The sequence below is a fragment of the Marmota monax genome, unplaced genomic scaffold (genome assembly GCF_021218885.2).
Source record: "Marmota monax isolate L192 unplaced genomic scaffold, Marmota_monax_Labrador192_F-V1.1 WCK01_AAM20220418_F8-fsc00157, whole genome shotgun sequence".
Lineage (NCBI taxonomy): Eukaryota > Metazoa > Chordata > Mammalia > Rodentia > Sciuridae > Marmota > Marmota monax.
In genome coordinates, this window is record NW_026694573.1 from 483457 (window position 1) to 504355 (window position 20899).

The following is a 20899-nucleotide window of genomic DNA, read 5'->3' on the forward strand; positions in this document are numbered from 1 at the left end:
GTTCTTTCGAAAGCTTCCCCCCCCCCACCCCCCGTGGAGAGTTAGTGTGGGATAACTTAAAAAAATGGCTGTAATCTCAACTAGCCACATCTCACAAATGACATTGTTGGAGGCCCTAGGGCCATCCTGTTCCCACAGGGGTAGAAGGGCAGGCCTAGTTCAGCCCTTCCTGGTCCTGCCCACCTTGCCTTATTTTTTCCTCTGATCTGCAGGCAGGTTCAATTTGCTCCCTGATTAGGGTATCACATGGGAGCAGGGTGTCTGCTTCTTACTGTTACTGTAAATGGGGGCCAGTTTGATTTTTCCTGGTGGGAGGTTCAGTCCAAGGAAGACACAAAGGCTTTGGAGTCTGCCTCTATCCACTGGGTCTGTAGCTGCAGTCACTTCCCTGTCTTACTATCTCCCCTGGAAAGCAAGGACTGTAGCACCTCCCTAGTGAGTCCCTGGTTGAAGTCCCTAGACCCTCCTCCTAGCTTGGGAGGCATCTAGTCACCCTCTCTTTTATGGGCACCCACCAAGAAACCTGCATGGTTTCTTGAAAGAAATCAGTCATGGGACACTGTTTCCCCACATCCTCAGGAACAGTTGGCCTGACCTGCATGTTTCTAATGCATTCGGGGGAAGGTGCCTCAGGACGTCCCTAGTCAAACAAGCTGAGAGGTGCTCCCTACATTCCTAGGCCCTGTCACCTCTTTGCAGTGAGATATGCTAATGTCATCCATGTGTGTGTTCATGTCCTGGGGCTGCTATAAACACATCACCACAAATTCAGTGGCTTAAAACAGCAGATATTCATCTCTCACATTCTGGGGTCCAGAAGTTTGAAATGAAGGTATAGGCCAGGCTGCACTCTCCAGGACCTTCTAGAGGAGGATTTTTTTCTGTCTCCCCCTGTTTCTGATGGCCCTGTGAGTTCCTTGAATCCTGTCCACATCACTTCAGTATGTACCCATCTCCTCCATGTGTTTTTGTGCCCTTATTTGTCTCTTACAAATGTTTCCCATCAGATTTATGGCCTATCCCAATCCACTGCAACCCTAATTATATCTGCAAAGACCCTATTTCCAAGTAAGAACACATTCTGAGGTTGCAGGCAGTCATGAATTTTGGGAAGTCTCTATTCAACCCACCCAAATATATTAATTTACATTCACTCAGATGGGCATTCACTTGAGTGCCCACTGCATACCAGGCATTTTTCTGGGTACTAGGGACACTGCAGGAACAAACGTTACACCCACATGGAAGTGCATCTTGGAAGAGGTTATAGATGATAGTAAGTGAATTATTTCAGACATCAAGAGATGCTTAGTACTAGGGATCAGGAGAGACCTAGAAGGAGTTAAGAGAGGGGGCCCAGTGAGTGTCCACCCCTGTGCTGGAACACAGCAGGCTTGGTGGGGATACTAGTGCTCTCAGGAGAGTACAGGCACCACCCTGCCCTGGATTACCCTAGAACCCACTTTGGAAAATGCCAGCAAGGAGCTTGGAGGGAATGGGAGCCAGTATCTAAGGCTAGCAAGTCCCTGGGTGGGATATCCCAGAGCTAAGTGGGCACAGGTAGGCATTATCATCAATACTGAAGGACTATTCCTCCATGTTGGACTCTGCTAAGGCTCACACCAGGGAAAAGGTTGGCATACATGTAGAAACAGATCAGAGTAGAGGGCTGTACAAGGTGAGGCTTTCCCTTGTTCCTAGGGACCAGCCTGCTTATGTGGTATGAGTCATTCCTGCCAAATACTGGGACCCACACTAATCCTTTCTGCTGGGGCAATAGAGTCCTTCGTGCCCCCAGTGTGCAAGAGGCACCACCTACCAGCCATTGCTAATACATAGATGTGAGCCAAGTTGCTGCTACTCAAGCACTCAAGCCCCTGTGACTCAAGTTCAAGAAAACATGTGTAGGGCACTGGAGGACACTGGGTGCCCACTGCTGCCAGATGCAACCCCCACACCCTGCCAGGTAGATGTTCTAAGGCTCCCCATGTTGAAAAGGATTATGAGACAGCTCTGGTGGGGCTTGCTATCAGAGTTTGTCCCCTTCCCTGCTGGATTGTACACAATCCATCAAAGTAATGGCTTCTTTTGTCAACTGGCTCCAGCCCACTTAGCTGGGCAATGCAGTTGCTAGGCCTCTCTGCCTGTAGACAGTTTGGATGTGGTGATCTGTGTGCAGGCTTCTGTTGAATCCTGTGAGTGCTGTACCCTAAGACAAAAACTGTTTTCTTACCAGCATAACACTGTGTGCATCTCTGTGCATCCTATGACGCCTCTTTTGCACCCACCAGTTGAAGTTTCTTCATCTGCACTAACACAGTTCCAAGTCTCCAAGGCCTATAACAATGTGATAGAAATGATAACACTTCGAACTATATTGCCAGAAATACATGACAAATACAAAAGCATTCTTTGTAGCTTCAAAGGTCATTTTTGAGCAGTACAAAGAGTTAACACCCAGTGTTAGACCAGAGCTGGGAAGAGCTCTGAGGATTGGGGGCAGGGGGATATTGTTTAATGAGATATTGTGTGCTGTGTGTGTGGATGTTTCCGCAGTTAGTCAGGCCTGGTGGAATGCACAAGCTGCTTTCCTGAGTTTATCTCTGCAGATCTCTATTCATTTCTGGAATGCCAAACAACATCTGCATTTCCTGCTGCAGAAGTGACTGGTAGCAGATTCCAGGTCTACACATGCAGGAAAACCCAAGGCAGGGAGTATACCCTGGGTTGGGGGGGGTCTCCTACAGTATGATACTTTGATTTGAGATTTGTCATGGGCTGTGACATGCACTTCAAGGCGTGTATCAGGAGCATATGGGCTACTTGAGGATCATTTTAGCTGAAATCTCAGTTAATGGGAATGGAGCAAGGATCTCTTTTGAGGTTTGTCATGGGGACAAACCTTTGAGTTCATTAACATGAATAAGGGATTCAGAGAGAAGACTTGAGTGAGTGAAAGTGAACTGACTGACCCCATTAGCAGTTCATTTTCTGTTCCTGGAAAGAGGGTCATAAGCACAGGTTTCTCCCCAGAGGAGGGTGTAAGGAAGCCATTAAGAGAATAAGCAAACCAATGAGGGTCTTGGCATTCCTGCACCTTCTCACCATGGGAGAATCAACCTCCAGTGGAGAAAGCTCTCAACTCACTGCCATTCTGTGGAGTTTCATCAGGGAGCTGCCCATGAGGAATATGATGGGTGGTGCCCTCTCTAATGTGGTACTGATATAACCTTGAGTTTCTTCTATCAGGGGCGGCCTGAGCTGACACCCACAGCTATCATGGCAGGGAAGCTTCTGGCCCAGCGGCTCTTTGGACAATCCTCAGACCTGATGGATTATAACAATGTGAGTTCTCTTAAAGAAACCCAAGTCCAGCCTGGAAAAGGCTAAGGCTGGATCTTCTGGAGTGGGTAGGGTATGTGTGTGCTCTTGTATGCCTGCACTTTCATGGTACATATGTGCATATGCAAGTGTGAATGTTTTGTACACATATATGAGCACATGTTTATGGTTTAGTCCAAGAGTGAAGCCCAGGAACTGTGAATGGATCCACTTGCTGTGCTTGCAGCCTGCCACTGTGGCTAGGGCCCTGGCCTGTGATCACTTCTATTTGAATTACACAGTGGAGACTTTCAATTTTGGGGGTCTAGAGGCATACCTGACTCCAGACCTGCTTTTTAGGTTCCCACTACTGTCTTCACTCCATTGGAATATGGCTGTGTGGGGTTGTCAGAAGAGGAGGCTGTGGCTCACCATGGACAAGAGCATATTGAGGTACATTTGTGGTTCTCACCCCCACAGATGGTCCTTCCCTGGATGGAAGTCCTGTGAACAGGGGTATTTATGTCTCTGCTTCCTGTGAGCTGTGGCTTGGCAGGGCAGGATAGGGGGATCCAGAACAATGGCTATGGAGGGAACACACAGGACAGAAGCATTGGAAGGCAGCTCTAGAAATGAAGGAAGGCAGAGGCCTCTGTCAGCTTTGGTGTGGGCTGAGCCTCAGCTTCTGTGATCTCAGTGGCCATCTGCTACTGCATGTCATGTGACTACAGAAGGGCCCCAAGATGCCTCATTCTGAAGCTGAGTGGTCCAGCAGCCTGTAGCTTTCATCCCCAGCTGTGCTACAACACATCAGGGGTCCTCACCTTGGTACCAGCAGCTCCCTGCTAGAGTCTCAGGGCATCAAAGTACCAGCCCCATTCCAGCATGAAGAGTACTTGTCACAGAAGACCTGAGGGCCCATATGCCTCTGTGGTTCTCACCATCTCACAGGGGCATGGTCTCTCTCAACCTGGAATAGCTCCTCTGGGGTGTTCTCTGACCACTGTTCCCCTTTACTCTGTCCTCTTACCTAAGGCTGCCCCGTCCCCTCCTACCTGTACCTCTGGGCATTCCCCCAGCAGCTCCAGCAGGCATGATCCCATTTTGCCCCAATCCAAGCTTCCAGTCCTCTTCCCAGACTTTTTAAATCCTTGCAGGCCTCAGTGGCCCAGACTCAAGCATTCATCCCAAAGAAAGGAGCTTTTATAGGGCAAGATTACTTTTTGGGGTCTGCCCTGGCAGGTGGGCTATGGCCCCCAAGGTGGCCACAGAATATGTCTAGGTGCTCTGAAGGGAAGTTGGAGGCTTTGAAACTTGCCAGGCTGTGGAAGCTGAAAGCCTTCCATGTGGTTTCATCTTCCTGCTACAGCAGCTTGCAGGCGGTAGGGGAAACCAGACCCCATGTGGCCTGGGCAGGGAGGTCTGTGCCATTCAGGAATGAGTCACTGGACTCCAGAGCCTGGCCCTTCCCCTGCACCTCAGGCCCCTCCATCACTAGGAAGCATCTGACAGGCCAGCCTTCCCTGCAGCACTTTATTTGCTATTTTTGTTTGATTCATCATAAGTACACTGGGACATGTGTTCATGGCATTTTATAATGTTATTTTATGTTTCACAATGTTGAATGGCCAAATACTCTTTGTTTGTTTTCTTTTCAGTTCTGTCTTACTTAGAACAATATTCTCTGAAGCTCTATTAATTAATAATGGCTGTGTAGCACATGTGAGGGCCCTGCTCATTTTTTACTCGCTGCAGCCCCAAATGTGCTGTCGGCCCTTCATGGGTGCTGAAAGCCTCTGTTCGACAGCTCCAGTGTGACCGTAGCCTGCCCTAGCCCTTGGCCACCCTGTGTCAGGCCCCTCCTCCTCACTGAAGTCAAGGCCAAACCAAGGACAGAATGCCCAACAGAGGACCATTAGCCCAATCCTGCTTATGTGGGCAGGATGGGCAACCCCCACACTGGCCACTGCTGCAGTTACCTTGTCCAGTTTAAATTGTCATGGGGGACCTGTGTCTACCCAACATTTGCTCCCAAGGGAGTGCACCAATGCCCTGGCCCAAGCTCATGATGCATCATGGTGAGCAGTACCTGAGCAATCTAGTGTCCTGCTGCATATAGTTACAGGGGTTTAGGGCCTGAGCAGGAGAGGGTCTGTCCTGCAGATTGCTTGGCTGCAGGTACTGGCTTCTTGTGCATGGGAGAGGTGAACACACTCTGCAGCAGACTAGGCTGTGTTCTCACCCCACATCACAGTTTTGAGCCAAGTGAATAATTCTGGGTCCCTGAGAACACATCTACTCCTTGCACCCTTCCTGTTGGATCCAAAAAAATACCCATAGGACTGGTTTTGCTGTGGCTGCTAATTCCAGGAACTGGTATCTTGTCACCCAGGTTTATCACGCATATTATAAACCACTAGAGTTCACAGTGGCTGAACGGGATGCATCCCAGTGTTACATAAAGGTGAGTGTCTTTTGGGTCCAGCGCTGAGGTGTGCAGGGGGTTGGAGGAAAGGAGGGAAAGAGCTGGCAACAGAGGTGGGTGAGATTTGTGATGCCCCTCTAGCAAAACAGTTGGAATGTCTGAGGGTTACTAGTATCCCCAGAGGTGGGACATAGTTGGGTCCCTCCTTTGGCCTGGCTGCCACTGAGATACTCTGTTTTTCAGATGGTGTGCCTGAGGGAGCCCCCACAGCTGGTGCTGGGCCTGCACTTCCTCGGCCCCAACGCTGGTGAAGTTACTCAAGGATTTGCTCTGGGGATCAAGTAAGTCGGGAGGAATTTCGGCCGTTATGCGTTGCTCAGACTGGGTGTCCCTCCTAGTGTTGGCAGCACTACAGTGGAAAGCCTGCTGGGTTTCATGTTGCTTTCATGTGGCCTTGCGCATGTTTCCAACACGGATTCTTTAGGTTCCCCTCAGACATGGCAGGTTCAGTGAGAGGCAGCTTTCTTCTCTAGCCAAACACTGTTCAGGCAGAGCCATGCTACATGTCTGCTGTGGCTGGCTGCCTGGGGATCATTGTGGCCCTGGGTCACTGTTTAGGCCTTTTCTACACAGTCAGAACAAGCAGAATTGGTCTTCACTTCCCCAGCTGAGCCCTCAGGTAGTTGAGAGCAAGGTCCTGGTTTCAAGTGAGCCAGGAAAGAGCCACAATGGAGTGGTTTTGTGTTTTCTGGGGCTTGGGCTTTTGCCTATGTCCTGGACTAAAGCTGTGTTATATTTTTGTTTTGTTTTTGTTTTTCAGTGCTAGGGATCAAACACAGGGTATTGCATGTGCTAAGCAAGCATTGTACTGCTGAGTTACATCCCAACCCCATCATGCCATGTGTTTTGGGGATTCCAGGGTCTAAGGAGCCATGCAATGGCTCTGGGTGGGGTAGGTTGTCTGTAACAGTTGGAGGCTAGAGCATGATCACCTCTCTGCTGGATCTTTTAGGCAGAAGGGCTGGACAGGGTGGAGCTGTCTGTGCATAAAGCAGAGGTTAGAGGCACAAGAACAATTTAACACAAAGAGAAGGGTATGTGGACAGATGGGGTCCAAAGTATGCTGGGGCATGAGTATAACTAAAAGCCAGCCTTAAGGGTTAGAGGTCTGGGTATAGGGAAGGCAATGAGGGCTGGGGCAGGAGAGTAGAGCCAATATGTTGAAAGGTTCCATGGACAAGATGGAGGGTCTGGGCCAGATGCCCTGGGGAACCCCCATTCTCCCCAGTGGGCTGTCTAGGCCTTCACAGGGCTGAGAGCATTAGACTCCACCATAGCCCATCTAGCCCATATGTTGGAGCAATGGCTTGAGTTGTAGGGATCAGGTTCTCCCAGGGCATAACAGAATAACTAATAGGGAGGTTTAGGTCTGAAGTGGGCTCATATCCTTGGAACATGTGTCTGTGTTCCCTAAGTTGCAGAGCCATCTGTGGCAGAGTTATCATTTGGAAGTCCAGTCCTTAGTAACCTTTGGATAGAACTCATGAGCCTCATGTAGCCTCCCTTGCTGAGAGTTTTCCTAGAGCCTGTGGGGTGCAAGAAGAGTGACCCTTAGAGCCCGGTTCACTGACACTGTGCAAGTGATGGTAAGCTGGGGCCGTCCACAGCACTAGATCTAGCCTGGGAGACTTCTGGGGCTGACAGGGCCCAGAGTATCTGGCCCAGATCTTCCACCTTGCCCATGGAACGTTTCAACATATCGGCCCTGCTTTCCTGCCCCAGCCTTCTCACTGACCTTCCCTATAACCAGTCCTCTTACCCTTAAAACTAGCTCTTAGTTACACTTACAATCTGGTCCATCCACAAGGCTTTTGCCATTCACATGCTCTAGAATGCAAATGCTGATGCCAATACCAACACTTGGTTTCTGGAATAATTTCTGGAAAAGTCCTTTAAATTTTGGCATCCTCTTTTTATAATGCAACTGCAGAGAGTTGTTTTTCTTTTTTCTTTCTTTGATATAGAGAATTTAACCAAGGAGCATTTAACCACTAAGCCACATCCCACTCCTTTTTATTTTTTATTTTGCGACAGGGTCTCACTGAGTTGCTAAGGTCCTTGCTATGTTGCTCAGGCTTACTAAGCAAGCACTCTACTGCTGAGTTACATCCCAACCCCATCATGCCATGTGTTTGGGGAATTCCAGGGTCTAAGTGTCTATGTATGTGTCTATGTTGTACCTGACCACCTCCTTCCCAGAAAATGTCCAGTTCCAAATGTCTATTTGCTCCCAAGCTGCTGGGATTACAGGAGTGCCCCACCATGCCCAGCAGAGCTGATTTTCTTAATATGCAAAGAGCTGTTAACCCAAAAAGAAAAAATACAGAAAATAAATAGGCAATTCACAGGAAATAAAATAATAATAAACAATAGAAGGCCACTGTGCCCAGAAATGTAAAGTTTGGAATATTAAAATGTAATTCAAATACTGTTGAACCATCTTGGTTGATAAAGCATAAAGGGCTTAATACTGTCCTGTAATCATCATTTTCCAGGGTCTACATGGTAGAAACACTGATGCTCTGAAGCAAGCTAGTAGAGCTCAAAGACTGATATTTCAGACATGGAGTGGACCTTCCTACTACTGACTTCTTGTCTGTAATGCACACACCTATTGTTTGAGTTAGGAATTTACCCAAGAGATATTCCAACACACAAGTGTATCTTAAGGAGAGCTGCCTATTGCAACCTTGTCTAATGACAAACAACGGAAGCTATCTGTGCCCTATGAGGCATCCATAATACTGTTTTCCCAAGTAGATGAACAGTGTACATTGAGTGTGTGAAGTAATGCAAGGGACATGAGTAGATGCCTTGAATACCCACCTCAGCTCTTAATCTGTAGAATTTTGGAAGGTGGGCTTGGGATCCTGGATGAGGGCCAGGTCTCAGAAGTTCCAGAGGAAGCAAAGGCTGTTTCTTATAGGGCTAGTTGCTGAGCTAGACCAGACTCCCCCATGCTCCATTGTATACTCACTCTATGCAGGCAGGATGCTGGGGCTCAGGGCACAGCCACCCACAGAGCAGCCAGCTCCCTGCCTTGGGCAGCAGGTGCTCAGAGCACTGGCGTTATGCCGCTGCATGTGAGAAGTCTGAGCAGAACTGGGCTGAGCAGGAGGCCAGGCAGGTGCAGTCTACAGTAATAAAAAGTGTAGCTAAATGGTTAGAGCACTTGCCTTGCATATGCAAGACTCTGGGTTCAGTTTCTAGCACCACCAAAAAAAGAAGTGGGCTTGAGCTTACTTTGATTGGTAATTTGAACCATATCTTTTTTTTTTTAAATATATTTTTAGTTGTGAATGGACACAATACTTTTATGTGGTGCTAAGAATCAAACCCAGTGCCTCATGCATGCTAGGCAAGCGCTGTACCACTGAGCCACAATCCCAGCCCTTGAACTATATCTTGACAGAGTGAGGGAGCAGGTCCTCGGGAAGGACCAGATGGGACTATGCCTGGTAGGACTACAGCAGCAGGAGGCCAGGCTATAACAAGCCAAGCAGAGGTTGGATGGGAGGTGGGCCAGAAGGGATTGCCACTTGGCCACTGAGGAAACTGGACATTTTCTGGGAAGGAGGTGGTCAGGTACAACATAGACACAGGCAGGTGTCCTGGCACTGGCTGGAGAAGGCAGGGGTACTTCTAAAGCCTTCCTAGGATCAGAGTGGCATAGATATGACTCCCTGTGCTGACAGGTTCCTTGCGTATCTCTGCTAATCTTTGCATGCAGATGCGGGGCCTCCTATGCACAGGTGATGAGGACAGTAGGCATCCACCCCACCTGTTCTGAGGAGGTGGTCAAGCTACGTATCTCCAAGCGCTCAGGCCTGGACCCCACTGTGACTGGCTGCTGAGGTTAAGCCATCATCCCTGCAAGGCCAAGGGTACACGACATGCTGCTCCCCACTGCCAAGGCTCCTAAAAAGCCCAGATCCAAGTAAACAGGTTTGAGGGTAAACACGTGGTTCAGAGTTGTGGGAGCCATCGGGTAGGTGGAGGTTGCACCTACTATGCCACCTGAAACAAGTGTGCTCTGCTCCCTGTGTTAAGCCCTGGTAGCCTAGAAGCATGGATTGGAGGGGAGGCCACCAAGTATCCTTACTCTCTGAAAGATACCCAGAGAGCCCTTCCTGGCCATTAAATGTTCCCCATGTTCAGGTTTTGAAAGGACAAGCTCACACCTATAGTATCCCCTGGGCAACCTCAAGTTGCTGGTCCTTGTGGGCTGCTGGCAAGAAGCTGGCCACCCGCTCCTGTCTTTTCAGAGTGCCAGCACCAGCTCTTTTCCTTCTTGCCCAGAAGGTGGAGATGCTGCCTCATACATAGCCAGCTGCCGCCCTGCACATCTGGTTCTGTTACAGCTTTGCAAAGCTGGGCTGGCCAAACGGATGGCCAGAAGTCTCAGGGGTATTGCAGTGTTCATTGCAGTTTTCTTCTGTAGTGGAAAAAAATTAGTGAGTTCCTAGCCCCTAGGAAAGCATGCATATGGCCAGGGCTTTGTCCCCTGTCAGTCTGACATAACACTCTTCAAGCCCCAGCAGGGTTAAACCCTGGGGCCTACACAGTCCAGCCCTCCCTGGGTGTCCCCTATGACTGTTGACTCCTCCTAATCCTTTCTTTAGATCCCCTCTTCCTCCAGAGCAGAGGCAGAGTTGGTAGGCAGAACAGTAAGCTCCCCCTTGAGATACTCTTGGCAGACTTCATTGTCTAATCAGCTGCTGAGGGGTCCAGTGGGCAGCAGATCCTGACTAGGGGCCTTGCCTGGACATTTTGACATCTAGCTCCACCACAACCTACCAGAACCAGGGATGCCTTTGATACAGACAAACAAAGCATCTTGAGGAAACTCTTATCAGAATATTATACCTCACAGAGCTGTTTTGTTAAGATCCTGCTACAAAAATTTTATCATTTCAAAATATTTTTATAGCACTGGTGTAGGGGGAGGGGAGCATCTCTCCAGTCTACCCTTTGAGGGTCCCATGGGCAGCTGCGGGAGATGTGTCCAAACAAATGTGAGGGTTGACTTGTGCTGACTCCCACCTGTCGTTGGCAGGACTAGAAGGCGAGAATTGGATGAGTCTCTTCCCCTCTTCTGTTTGCATGGGAGCAGCGTGTATCTGCACAGATGGCTGGTGTGCCCTGCAGGGATGGCTCCAGGGGTAGTCAGCCCCTTTCTCCTCTTCTACCTGGGCTAGCGCCACTGCCCAACCCAGACCCCTAAATGCCAAATGATGACGGCCTGGGCAGAAACCCACTCTGTGGGCGGCCCATGTCCGAGCCCCCTGGCGTTTCTGGATTGTAAATAAAGAGGATGTTTTCCTAAAGTGTGTTTTGCCTATGATATCCCTGATATATATGCAGGACTGCTCAGGTAAGGTAGGGCCTGGCCAGCCCACCAGCTCCCTTCATCAAATGAGAGTAGTTTCTAGGACCTGCTGGCAAGGGAAGCCCACAATCAACTGGGGCCATCCAGAGTACAGAGCATATAAGTTCCCAGTAGCCAGTGGGTGAGAAGGGCAGATGCTGACCCTTCTGGCCCCCAGGAAGAACACAGTCCCCCCTGTGCCTCCTGGCTATCTGACCTCTCATAGGGATCTCTCTGGGGACTCTCTGCAAGGTTCCCCTTAGTTTTCTGTGTACCTCAAAGCAAGGAGGACAGCCCAAAGCAGATACTGGGCAGGGGTTGGGGCAAGTGACAGGAGTGTTTGAGACTTCTGTCCCTGAACATCAGCCACCTCATTACATTTCCATCATGGCCTCCAAGTCAGCTTGTTGGCTGCACTCTGGCTAATCCTGCACATTGAGGCTTGATGGGTTGAGGGAGCGCCTGTCTGTCACATTGCAGAGAGACAGTGCTGACAGCGCTGGGCAGGGCCCGGCATTGTGCTGAGGCTTTAGTGGCAGCTAATCTCATGTCTTCCTTAAGAAAACATCACTTAGTCTGCCGGCCTGGGAGCCCTGGATGGGACCCTGCTTGTCAGTGAACAAAGGAATGTGTTTGTACCTTAATGGGCCTACGGGAGCCTGGCTCACGGTGTGAAGCGTGTGCGGGAGCTCTCAGACGCCCAATTAAGATGCCAAGTGCTGGGCTGGGCTGGGTCCTCCTGACAAGTGCAGAGCCAGATCAGCCGTGTCCCATTTAACGCACGGCTGGTGGCACACCCCTGAAGCAGATCCTGCAGGGAAGAATCCTCTAGCCTGAGCTTTTTGTCTGCCTCAGAGGCAAAGAGGTCAGCTAACACCTGGGGCCTGTGGGGGGGTCTGTGGGAGGCCCCTCTGGGGGTCAGACAGGTAGGGCAGACATTATTCTGCCGCAGCAGCACCCTCTATTTTGGGGCAGACAAGAAACTTGCAGTTGGTACTCTCTGTGATAACAGAAAAGATTCAGCCTATGTGGGGTCCTCAGCATATACCAGGCAGCTCCCTGGGGTGAGGGCCTTTTGCCTTCTTGCCCACCCAGTCAGCCAGGAGTACCTGTCACTGGCAGTCAGAATGCCCACACACATCCATGTCCCCCATAGTCCCTCCAGGTGGTCTTGCACACCTTTTCCCCAGAAACAGATCTTGCATCAGCATATCTGCTCCTATAATTTCTCCTCTCATTGTGCTGTTCATCTGGCATGTGCCAACCCCTAGGAGGGATCAAAATGTCTATAACTCATATCCCAGATGGTCTTAAGTCCATTGACTCCCTTTGCACAGGGCCTTATGCACTCCTGGGAAATGGTGAGCAGGGGACTGGTCCATCTCACAGTTAGTGTTGCAGAAGAAAATCTTCCACAAAGATCTTAGGGACCACAATCACCAGGGCAACCTTCAGGGCTGGATGCTGGAGCAGTATACGCTGGCTTGGCCATGGGGTTCATTGCCCTGAAACAGGTTCAGGGAACCTTGGAGGCATGCTATTGCTCTAGTGAGGCATGAGCCCAAAAACCCCACACAGTCAGCTATGGATCAGGACCATAAGAGGAAAACCCCAACATGAGTGTGTACACATGGCAGCTCCAGTGGGCCTCTCACCCTGAGCTCCTGTGCCTGCATCAAGGTGGGGCCAGGGTCAGAAGCAGGCCAGATATGCTATGCAGTGATGGCTTCTGTCCTGGGTGTCCCTACTGCTCTAGCTCCAAGATCATGGCATGGCCAGCCCCTGCTCAGAGATTGCCCTTCCCTTCCACCCAGGAAAACACAAGGAGGGGCCAGAGTGCCACAGGCCAGGTGCTCTCCACCTGGCCCCAGGGCTGTCTCCTTGCTGCCTTTGCATGTTTTTATGGTGCAATGAAAATATGATTTTAATTCCTCAGATTGTTCCATGTAACCTGCAATTACCCTGGGGATGTCTTGCACACTTCTACTTGTGGCTCCAGGTTGCGCAAGGATAGGGGAGGGAGAGGAGCGGGCGATGGGGGTGGGGTACCATGCTCAGGGCCAAGCTGGCCCATCTCTGCCTCACCCTCCCCTGGGAAGTGGGGCAGGATCACCCATCCTCTTCTGCCACACCACACCCTTTTCCTCCTTCAGCCACCCCTACCTTGCACACTGTTCTGAAGCTCTCTGAGGGTAAGCACACAGAGGAAGGGTGACATGCGGTTATGAGGCTGAATGAAGTACTAGTAGTAAAGGGCAGGGTCCAGAGAAGTCTCTGACAAAGGGGCCTGGGGCTGACAGTAGGGTGTAGAAGGAAGTCATCATATCAAAAGGAACAGCTGAGATGTTCAGACTGAAGCCCCCCTGAGCATCCACTCTGAGCATCCCACAGCGTTGGGATGCCCAGTTTCATTCAGTGCCAGTGGAGGGTATGTGCTTTGGCTCTGCTTTTCTGGCTGTTGGAAGTGACCTCCTGGATGGGGGCCCTCACATGTGAGCAGAGTTGCTCCTGTGAGGAGCAACTCAGCATCTGGCAGTGCCTGCAACTCAGAGTATCTGTGCCTGACTTCAGGTTTGAGCTTGTCCCTGAGGTCTGTGTGTTTGTGTGTCCCATAGTATCTTGACATACATGACTCACATCACCAGGTGGCTACTCCAGCCTCAGTGCCCAAGCAGAAGCCTGGAGGTGCCACCAGTACTTAGGCCCCAGATTACTCCCCACTCTAAGGTAGGTCTACAAGGGGAGGCCCAAGGCTACCACCTACCACTCACCTGCTGGGTACAGAGCTACCTGGAAGTTCAGGCCACCCAGGACCTACACAAGGGACACTCTGAAATGGCCAGGTGGGCTGTGCCATTGCAGGAGACCTCGTACTACAAGGCCATATTGCTGAGCCTTCTATACCCTATTCAGACTCCAGATTCCCCTGGCCCTCCTGGTCAGGGGACTCACTCCATGTGAGAGGTGTGTTCGTGTCTGCACTAGACTTGTGGGTAGAACTTGCTCCTGCCTCCCTGATTTTACCTTATATGCCTCTGGAGCCACTTCCCCTCCAACCAGGGCCCCTTGTTACCAAGCCTGACCAAACCTGTTGGCTTCCCTTGCCCTGACCTCTGCTTATCTGCCAGTCCACTTGTCTAGTTAATCCAACTTTGGTCCTGCTGAGGGTACAAGGGGAAGACAATGTGGGCTAGTCATTGCCAGACATGTGGTTGGGGATATCCGCCACCCATCAAGCAAGAAGCAGCAGTAGTGGGTGCATAAAGATGGCCGTTGGGCACTAGATGCTGGGGAGCGGGACAACACCACCAGGAGCCTAGCCCTGAGTACCAGAACCCATGAAAGCTCAAGTATATTCCTCCACAGGCCCAGTCCTGTGAAGCATGTGTGAACTAATTCTCCATTCAGATGGGATCTAAACCAGGCTTGGCTCCTGGAGGCCTACCCCCAAACCCTACTCAGACGAAAATTTCCTGGCCCCAAAGTTGAAAGCTGTGGGCCTCCTGCCAGGTGTGGGAGCCTCAGCCCAATCTAAACTGGGTTGTGTACTAGAATGGAGGTGGGGTGATGATGGGTACTATCCTTCTCCTCTAGCTATGTAGATACCCTTGACCAGGGACTGCTTGAGCAGGGCCTGGCCTTAGGGCCTAACCTGGAGAGTTATCTATAGGTCTGAACCCTTAGCACCCTTGCTGCCAGGGACCCTACTGCCTATCTATCTACAACCCTGACCCCTATTTCTTCCTCATGCTTGCACAAGGAGGTGGCTGACTGTTGTTAGAGGTTTCTAGAATCTGGTCCCTAGGCTGCCAAGGAAAAAATCACCAAGAAGCAGCCCCAAGCCCACCTGATCAGGCTCCCAGCACAAAAGATTCCTCTCTGAGGATCTCTCTAGGCTGAGAAATTCTGCCTCCTTTGCCCTTTTCCTCCCCATCAGGTTTCTCCTTGGTGTTAGTGCCACCAGAAGCCCATAACCAGGCTGGCCTGCATGGGTAGCATTTTATGTCCCACCTTTGTTTCTTCCTTCTTCTTAGATCTAGGCTTTTTATGACTGGTCATTGCATGGCCTTAGGAGCTGCCTTACATCCTTCCTGTGCCAGATGGGCATAAGTAAATAAGTATATACTGGCATCTTTGATGCCCATTCCTAGCAGAAGGCAGGCAGGAGGAGCTGCCAAGCACAGGCTTTGCCTGCCCCTGATGTTCTTCTGCATACCCAAGTTTTTGAGGGGACTCCCTGATGCTCTGCTATGGGGCTTTTCTGCTGGGCTTCTTCCAGGTTGGGAGAAGGCTCTCCTGGATTTGTGTAGACAACAACTCTGTCCCAGCTTCCACAGGGCTAGGCCATAGGGGCCCAGCTGAATGGTGTTCCCCTTGGACAGGCTGGGGAAGAAGGAGCTACCCAAAGCAGGTAGCAGGATGGCAAGGGCTTGTCCAGAATGTTCAGCTTGGGAAATAACTAGACATAACTGGAGAAAAATTCTTCACCAAAGAACTACTAAGAGGTTGATAATTCAGGAAATGGAAGAGATATATCTCAGTGATGGTAATCTGGGAAGGCAGAGAGCTAGAGAGATGAGACTCCAGACTGCCATACCTAAATGTTCCTTAGGCCTTACCTATAACAGCCCCTGATCACAGGACCCACCTCCAAGCCCAACACTCATGGCTGTAGTCATTGCTGCTGTTTTCAGAATCCACCACAACAGGGTGAAGGTTTGTCAAGGGCCAAGGACATACAGCAAACATGAGCTTCCACAGGCTGTGATCAGCACCCTCTAGGGCCAGCATTATAGGTCCTCAAGAAACAAGAGTGGCTATAGGTATACCTCACTACACTGATCAGAAACTAAAGATTTCAGGCACCTGTGCCTGTCCATGCATGGTGTCGTGCCATGTCACACTCATGCCCACCATGGCCTGGGGCTACTTAGTGTCCCAACTTGCTTCTGTCAACACCCAGTGTAGGAAGCAACCCTGGGAGAGAAAAGAGACAGGACTTTGGGCCTATTTAAGCAGATGTTGCTACTTGATCCCTGTGAGCTTGATGGTGGAACAACCATCAAGAGGTCATCAGACCTGGGCCTAACAGCTGCAGGCCTTCACACTTTCCTACAGACCCACCTGAGCACTCTGAACCCACTGGGGCCTCATTTCTGCTGTCCTCCCACTCTATCCCCCATCCCCCTTATGGCACAACTTCACTCCCCAAGAATTCTCAGGTTTCCAGGGATTCCAGGAGCCCTGCATATCCTGGTCCCCAGCCAAGCACCTGTGGTGACAAGGGCAATAAGGAGCCCTCCTCGTCCCCCTGGGGCCCAGTAAAGCATCTTAGACTCAAGCCTGCCTAATCCCAGCCCTGATGCGGTTTATGGTACTCGGGTTACCCTAATCCTGAAACCCAAGCCAGGGTTCCAGCAGCCTTCCCAGCACCATCTGAGGGGCACTCAGGGCCTTCCCAGTGGGCAGCAAGAGGACTTCCCCCCAGGAGCCATCTGTGTTTAGAGCTGACCCCAACTAGGGATGGGGCAGAGTGTTGGGCACCCACAGAGGTAAAAGAAAATCCTGACCTGGTGAACGCTAGCAAGCTCTGAAAACACCAGGTCCTTGGCTGGTTGGCTGGATCTGCTGAAGCCTCTACCCAGGAAATTCAAAGCCAGTGGCAACAACAGAAATGATAGCCAAGGCAGACCTAGTGAGGTCCCGGCCTCTAGTATTTCATGGGACAGTGATTGGGCCTTGTGGTTCCATAAAATTAAACTGTTTTTCTCCTAATAAAATCAGATCTTTTGGGATAATAACTGAGGATCAGATAACACCAAATGCTTGGGAATAAAGTAGAACCATAAAGAAGACACATTATGGCCTTGTTACGTTAGCAGCTGGGGGTTGGGAAAGATTTGGGTGCAGCTCTATGCCCCAATTGCTGGTCACTGACCCAATTGCTGGCTGCTAGTCCAGCTGAGACTCCCAGGGCCAGCTCCACTCTGGGAATGGGCACACATGTGAGTACCCCAACATGGGGAAGGATAATCCCACAGTCTCTCTGGGTAAGGCACTCAGGTCCTCATGTATCTCCAGCATCTTAATAGAATTTTCATATCCATAGATTTCCATAAGGCAGGCATATATATCTTGACCTACAACGGTCAAGATATGGTACAAAATGTCAGGGGAGCAAAGCAATGTCAGGATGTGTTTTCTTCAGGTCCCTCACTTGATGAATGAGAAGACTATGCCCAGACTCCCCAGGACTCACTATGGTATGCAATGGTAAAGCCAGGATACCAGCATGCTGCCCCTGCTACCCTCCCCACAGAGGCCCCAGCACTAGATCCCTGCCTGTGGGAGAGTAGATGGGAGGTGAAACTTCCACAAGGCTTCAATGGCTCATTGTTCTGCCCATGATGGCTGGAATTGGGCCGGATGATTATAATAATAAAGTTTTAACAATCAGCCAGTGGTTTGGTTTCCATAGCTTGGGGAGTATTTGATTTTCAAAGTCTTTGGGAGGGGAGGCAGTGTATAAATGGAGTATGTTGTTCACATCAGTCTATTCTTTGCAAGGCAGAGTCTCCCATCTTGTGCCTTAATTCTCTCAAAAAGTGTTGTACCTGTCAGCTCCCCAGTGCCCAGGCATGTCAGGGCGGGAAACTATACCAGGAGGCCCAGACATAGTGGGAACGAGTCCTGCCTCCACCAGCTCAGACAAGCTTTCACCCCGCCCCACCCTTCCAAAGGCTGCTCTGAGAACCAGGTGCCTGCTACCATAGAGGCACTCAGTGAAGGGGGCACTCCTCTTATTTGGATTTTTCAGTGCAGCACACATCTGGCCTTGTCTGGTCTTTATATGCCTTTGTCTATCTATTCCCTCAGTCCAAAGATGTGCCTTCTTCACTCTTCTGCTCTGGTTAAGAATCACCTGTTCAGGGCTCCCGTGGAATGTTGTTTTTTTCTGTGACCCTAGAAGGGTTTTTTTCTCCTGTGTCCAAACGGGGCCTTCTTTCTTCATATCTTTATCCCCAGTATGGGTCCCTGGTAAACCGTAGGTGTGTAAAGCATGGTTGTCAACCTGACATGAAGTTTTTATGTTATACTATTATACTTTCTTCTTTTTCTCCTTCTCCTTCTTCTTCTTCAGTAATAGGGACTGAACCTCAGGGCCTCATGCCTGCTAGACAGGTGTTCTACCACTGAGCTACATCCCTACCCCTATGTTCTACTTTCTGTTTTAAAGTGTCCATGGTGCCCTCCTGTGCAATATCTAAGATCATGTATTCTGTACATAGTTTGTGGAAATAGGGGGTAGTTTAGACGAGATCTGACTTTCTTCAGCTTACCTTCTCTTACATCTGATGCACTGGAGACCACCTCCATGTGAGATGAGCAGAATAACACACCTTCTACAAACATTTTGTCAGGCACCCTGCATATCCAGCCACAAAGACAGGCACTGCTGGACCAATGCTTATAAAACAAATGTACAAAGGTGCTGATCAATTGATCACAGATAGCAATGAATGATTCTAGATAAAATATGAAAGAAAACTTCTTGAAGTTACTGAAAATCAACTGAAAGCAATAGACACTAATGGGAATTCAACCACTAAAACCACAGAAAGTCCTTGCCTTAGAAGAAAAAATTGTATTCCAGGACTAAAGGATTAACTTTAGGACTAAAAGCAAAACTGCAACAGATCTATCCTAACAAACATAAACTTGAAATAGAAGGCCTGCTAGAACAAAAGTTAATACTCTTCAAAAGAAGAGGACAGAATCTAGAATCTATAAAATGCCATTTACAGTATTCAGAATGCAATTAAAAATACTAGACATATAAAGTCACATCAAAATGTGATTCTTAGCCCAAAGAAAACTCAGTCAATAGGACTTGGCCCCAAGATGACTCAGATACTGGAATTCTAAAAAAAATTTTTTTTTTTTAGTACTGGGGATTGAATCCAGGGGTACTCTTTCACTGAACTACATACCTAGCCCTTTTTGTTTTATTTTGAGACAGGGTCTTACTAAATTGCTGAGGTTCTTACTGAGTTGCTGAGGCTTGTCTCAAACTTGCAATCCATCTGCCCCAGCTTCTGGAGTTGTGATTACAGCCATCTACCACCTCACCGCCTGTTATTAAATTTTGAAATAGCTTAAATATATGTGTAAATATTTGAAGAGAAAAACAATCACAATAAACAGAGGAAATTCAGCAAAGAAACAGACACTATAAAAGGAAGCCAGACGAAAATTCTAGAACATAAAAGTAAAATAGTAAATGAAAAATTGGGTAGACTTTGTTCTTAAGAAAAGATTGTATGCCAGGTGCAATGTCACACAATCCCAGCAGCTCAGGAGGCTGAGGCAGGAAGATTGCAAGTTTAAAGCCAGCTTCAGCAAAAGTGAGGCACTAAGCAACTCAATGACACCCTGTCTCTAAATAAAATACAAAATAGGCCTGGGGAGGTGGCTCAGTGGTCCAGTGCCCCTGAGTTCAATCCTTGATATGACCCCCTCAAAAAAAAAAAAAAAAAGAAAGAAAGAAAAGATTATAGATGACAGAGTAAAGGGTATTGAATTTTTTTTTTCAGTATCGAGGATTAAACTCAGGGGCACTTAACCACTGAAGCACATCCCCAGCCCTTTTTTGTATTTTATTTAGAGACATAGTCTCACTGAGTTTCTTAGGGCTTTGCTAAGTTGCTGAGGCTGGCTTTGAACTCATGATGCTCATTTTGAACTCACACTGGGATTATATGTATGCACCACAAGGATAAGGAACTTGATGACATATTTTTTAAAAGTCTCCAAAGATTAGAGAGTAAAAAAATTAAAAATAACAACAAAAACCAGGGACCTAAGAGGTAATATTTAAAACTCTAACATAATGGTGCTTCTGAAAAAAAAGTGAACAGGGCAAAAAAAAATTCTGAATAAATAATTACCTAAAATTTCATGAATCTTGTGAAAAACATCAATTTATAGATTAAGAATCTCAGCAGGATTGGGGTTATGCCTCAGCAGTAGAGCACTCAACTAGCACGTGCAAGGTGCTGGGTTCGATCCTCAACATCACATAAAAATAAATAAATAAACAAAATAAAGGTATTGTATTCAACTACAACTAAAAAAAAAAATCTCTGCAAACCCTAAGCTATATAAACTCAGGCAGATGAGTGTGGTGGCCTATGCAACTTAGGCAGCTGAGGCGAGAGGATCTTTAGTTGTAGTTGCACGCAATACCTTTATTTACAGGTGGTGCTGAGGATCGAACCCAGGGCCTCCCACATGCTAGACGAGTGCTCTACCATTGAGCCACAACTCCAGCCCCTCAAAAAAAATGATTTTTTAAGGAAGGTCTGGGAATCAGTGGTAGATTGCCCCTGTGTTCAAACCCCAGTACCAGAAAGAAAGAAAAAATAAATAGCACAGGCAAGCCAGGTGTGAGTGCACCTGTAATCTCCTGAGTAGTTTGCTCAGGACGCTAAGGCAGGAGGATCACTTAAGCCCAGGAAGATTGCTTGAGCCTAGCAGTTTGAGACCAGCCTGGGCAACATAATGAGACCCCATCTCAAAATAAAAATAACAACGGAGAGGGTGGGGGAATGAAAAATAACAGGCAGGTACATAATAGCCAAACTTCTTGAAAATCAAAGATTAATGTGCTTGGTGGCACATGCCTATAATCTCAGCAGCTGGAAAGGCCAAGGCAGGAAGATTGT

At 48.9% G+C, this 20899-nt stretch overlaps 1 protein-coding gene across 13 annotated transcripts in view; it reads left to right on the forward strand.

Moving 5' to 3' along the window:
• Txnrd2 (thioredoxin reductase 2) overlaps positions 1 to 20899 on the forward strand; it is a 78084-nt gene that overhangs the window by 46217 nt on the left and 10968 nt on the right. For 2 of the 13 annotated variants that reach the window (XR_006846502.2, XR_009224619.1), the window contains exons 13-18: positions 3250 to 3345; positions 3682 to 3774; positions 5714 to 5785; positions 5990 to 6087; positions 9537 to 9759; positions 10863 to 10995. Coding sequence is in view for 8 of the 13 variants with exons in the window: in XM_046421119.2 (XP_046277075.1) it covers positions 3250 to 3345; positions 3682 to 3774; positions 5714 to 5785; positions 5990 to 6087; positions 10863 to 11004 (501 nt within the window). In the remaining 5 variants the exon portion in view is untranslated. Of the gene's footprint in view, positions 1 to 3249; positions 3346 to 3681; positions 3775 to 5713; positions 5786 to 5989; positions 6088 to 9536; positions 9760 to 10862; positions 11134 to 20899 lie in introns of those variants that run through there. The other 11 variants (XM_046421119.2, XM_046421120.2, XM_058571718.1 and 8 more) reach the window with 8 other exon arrangements.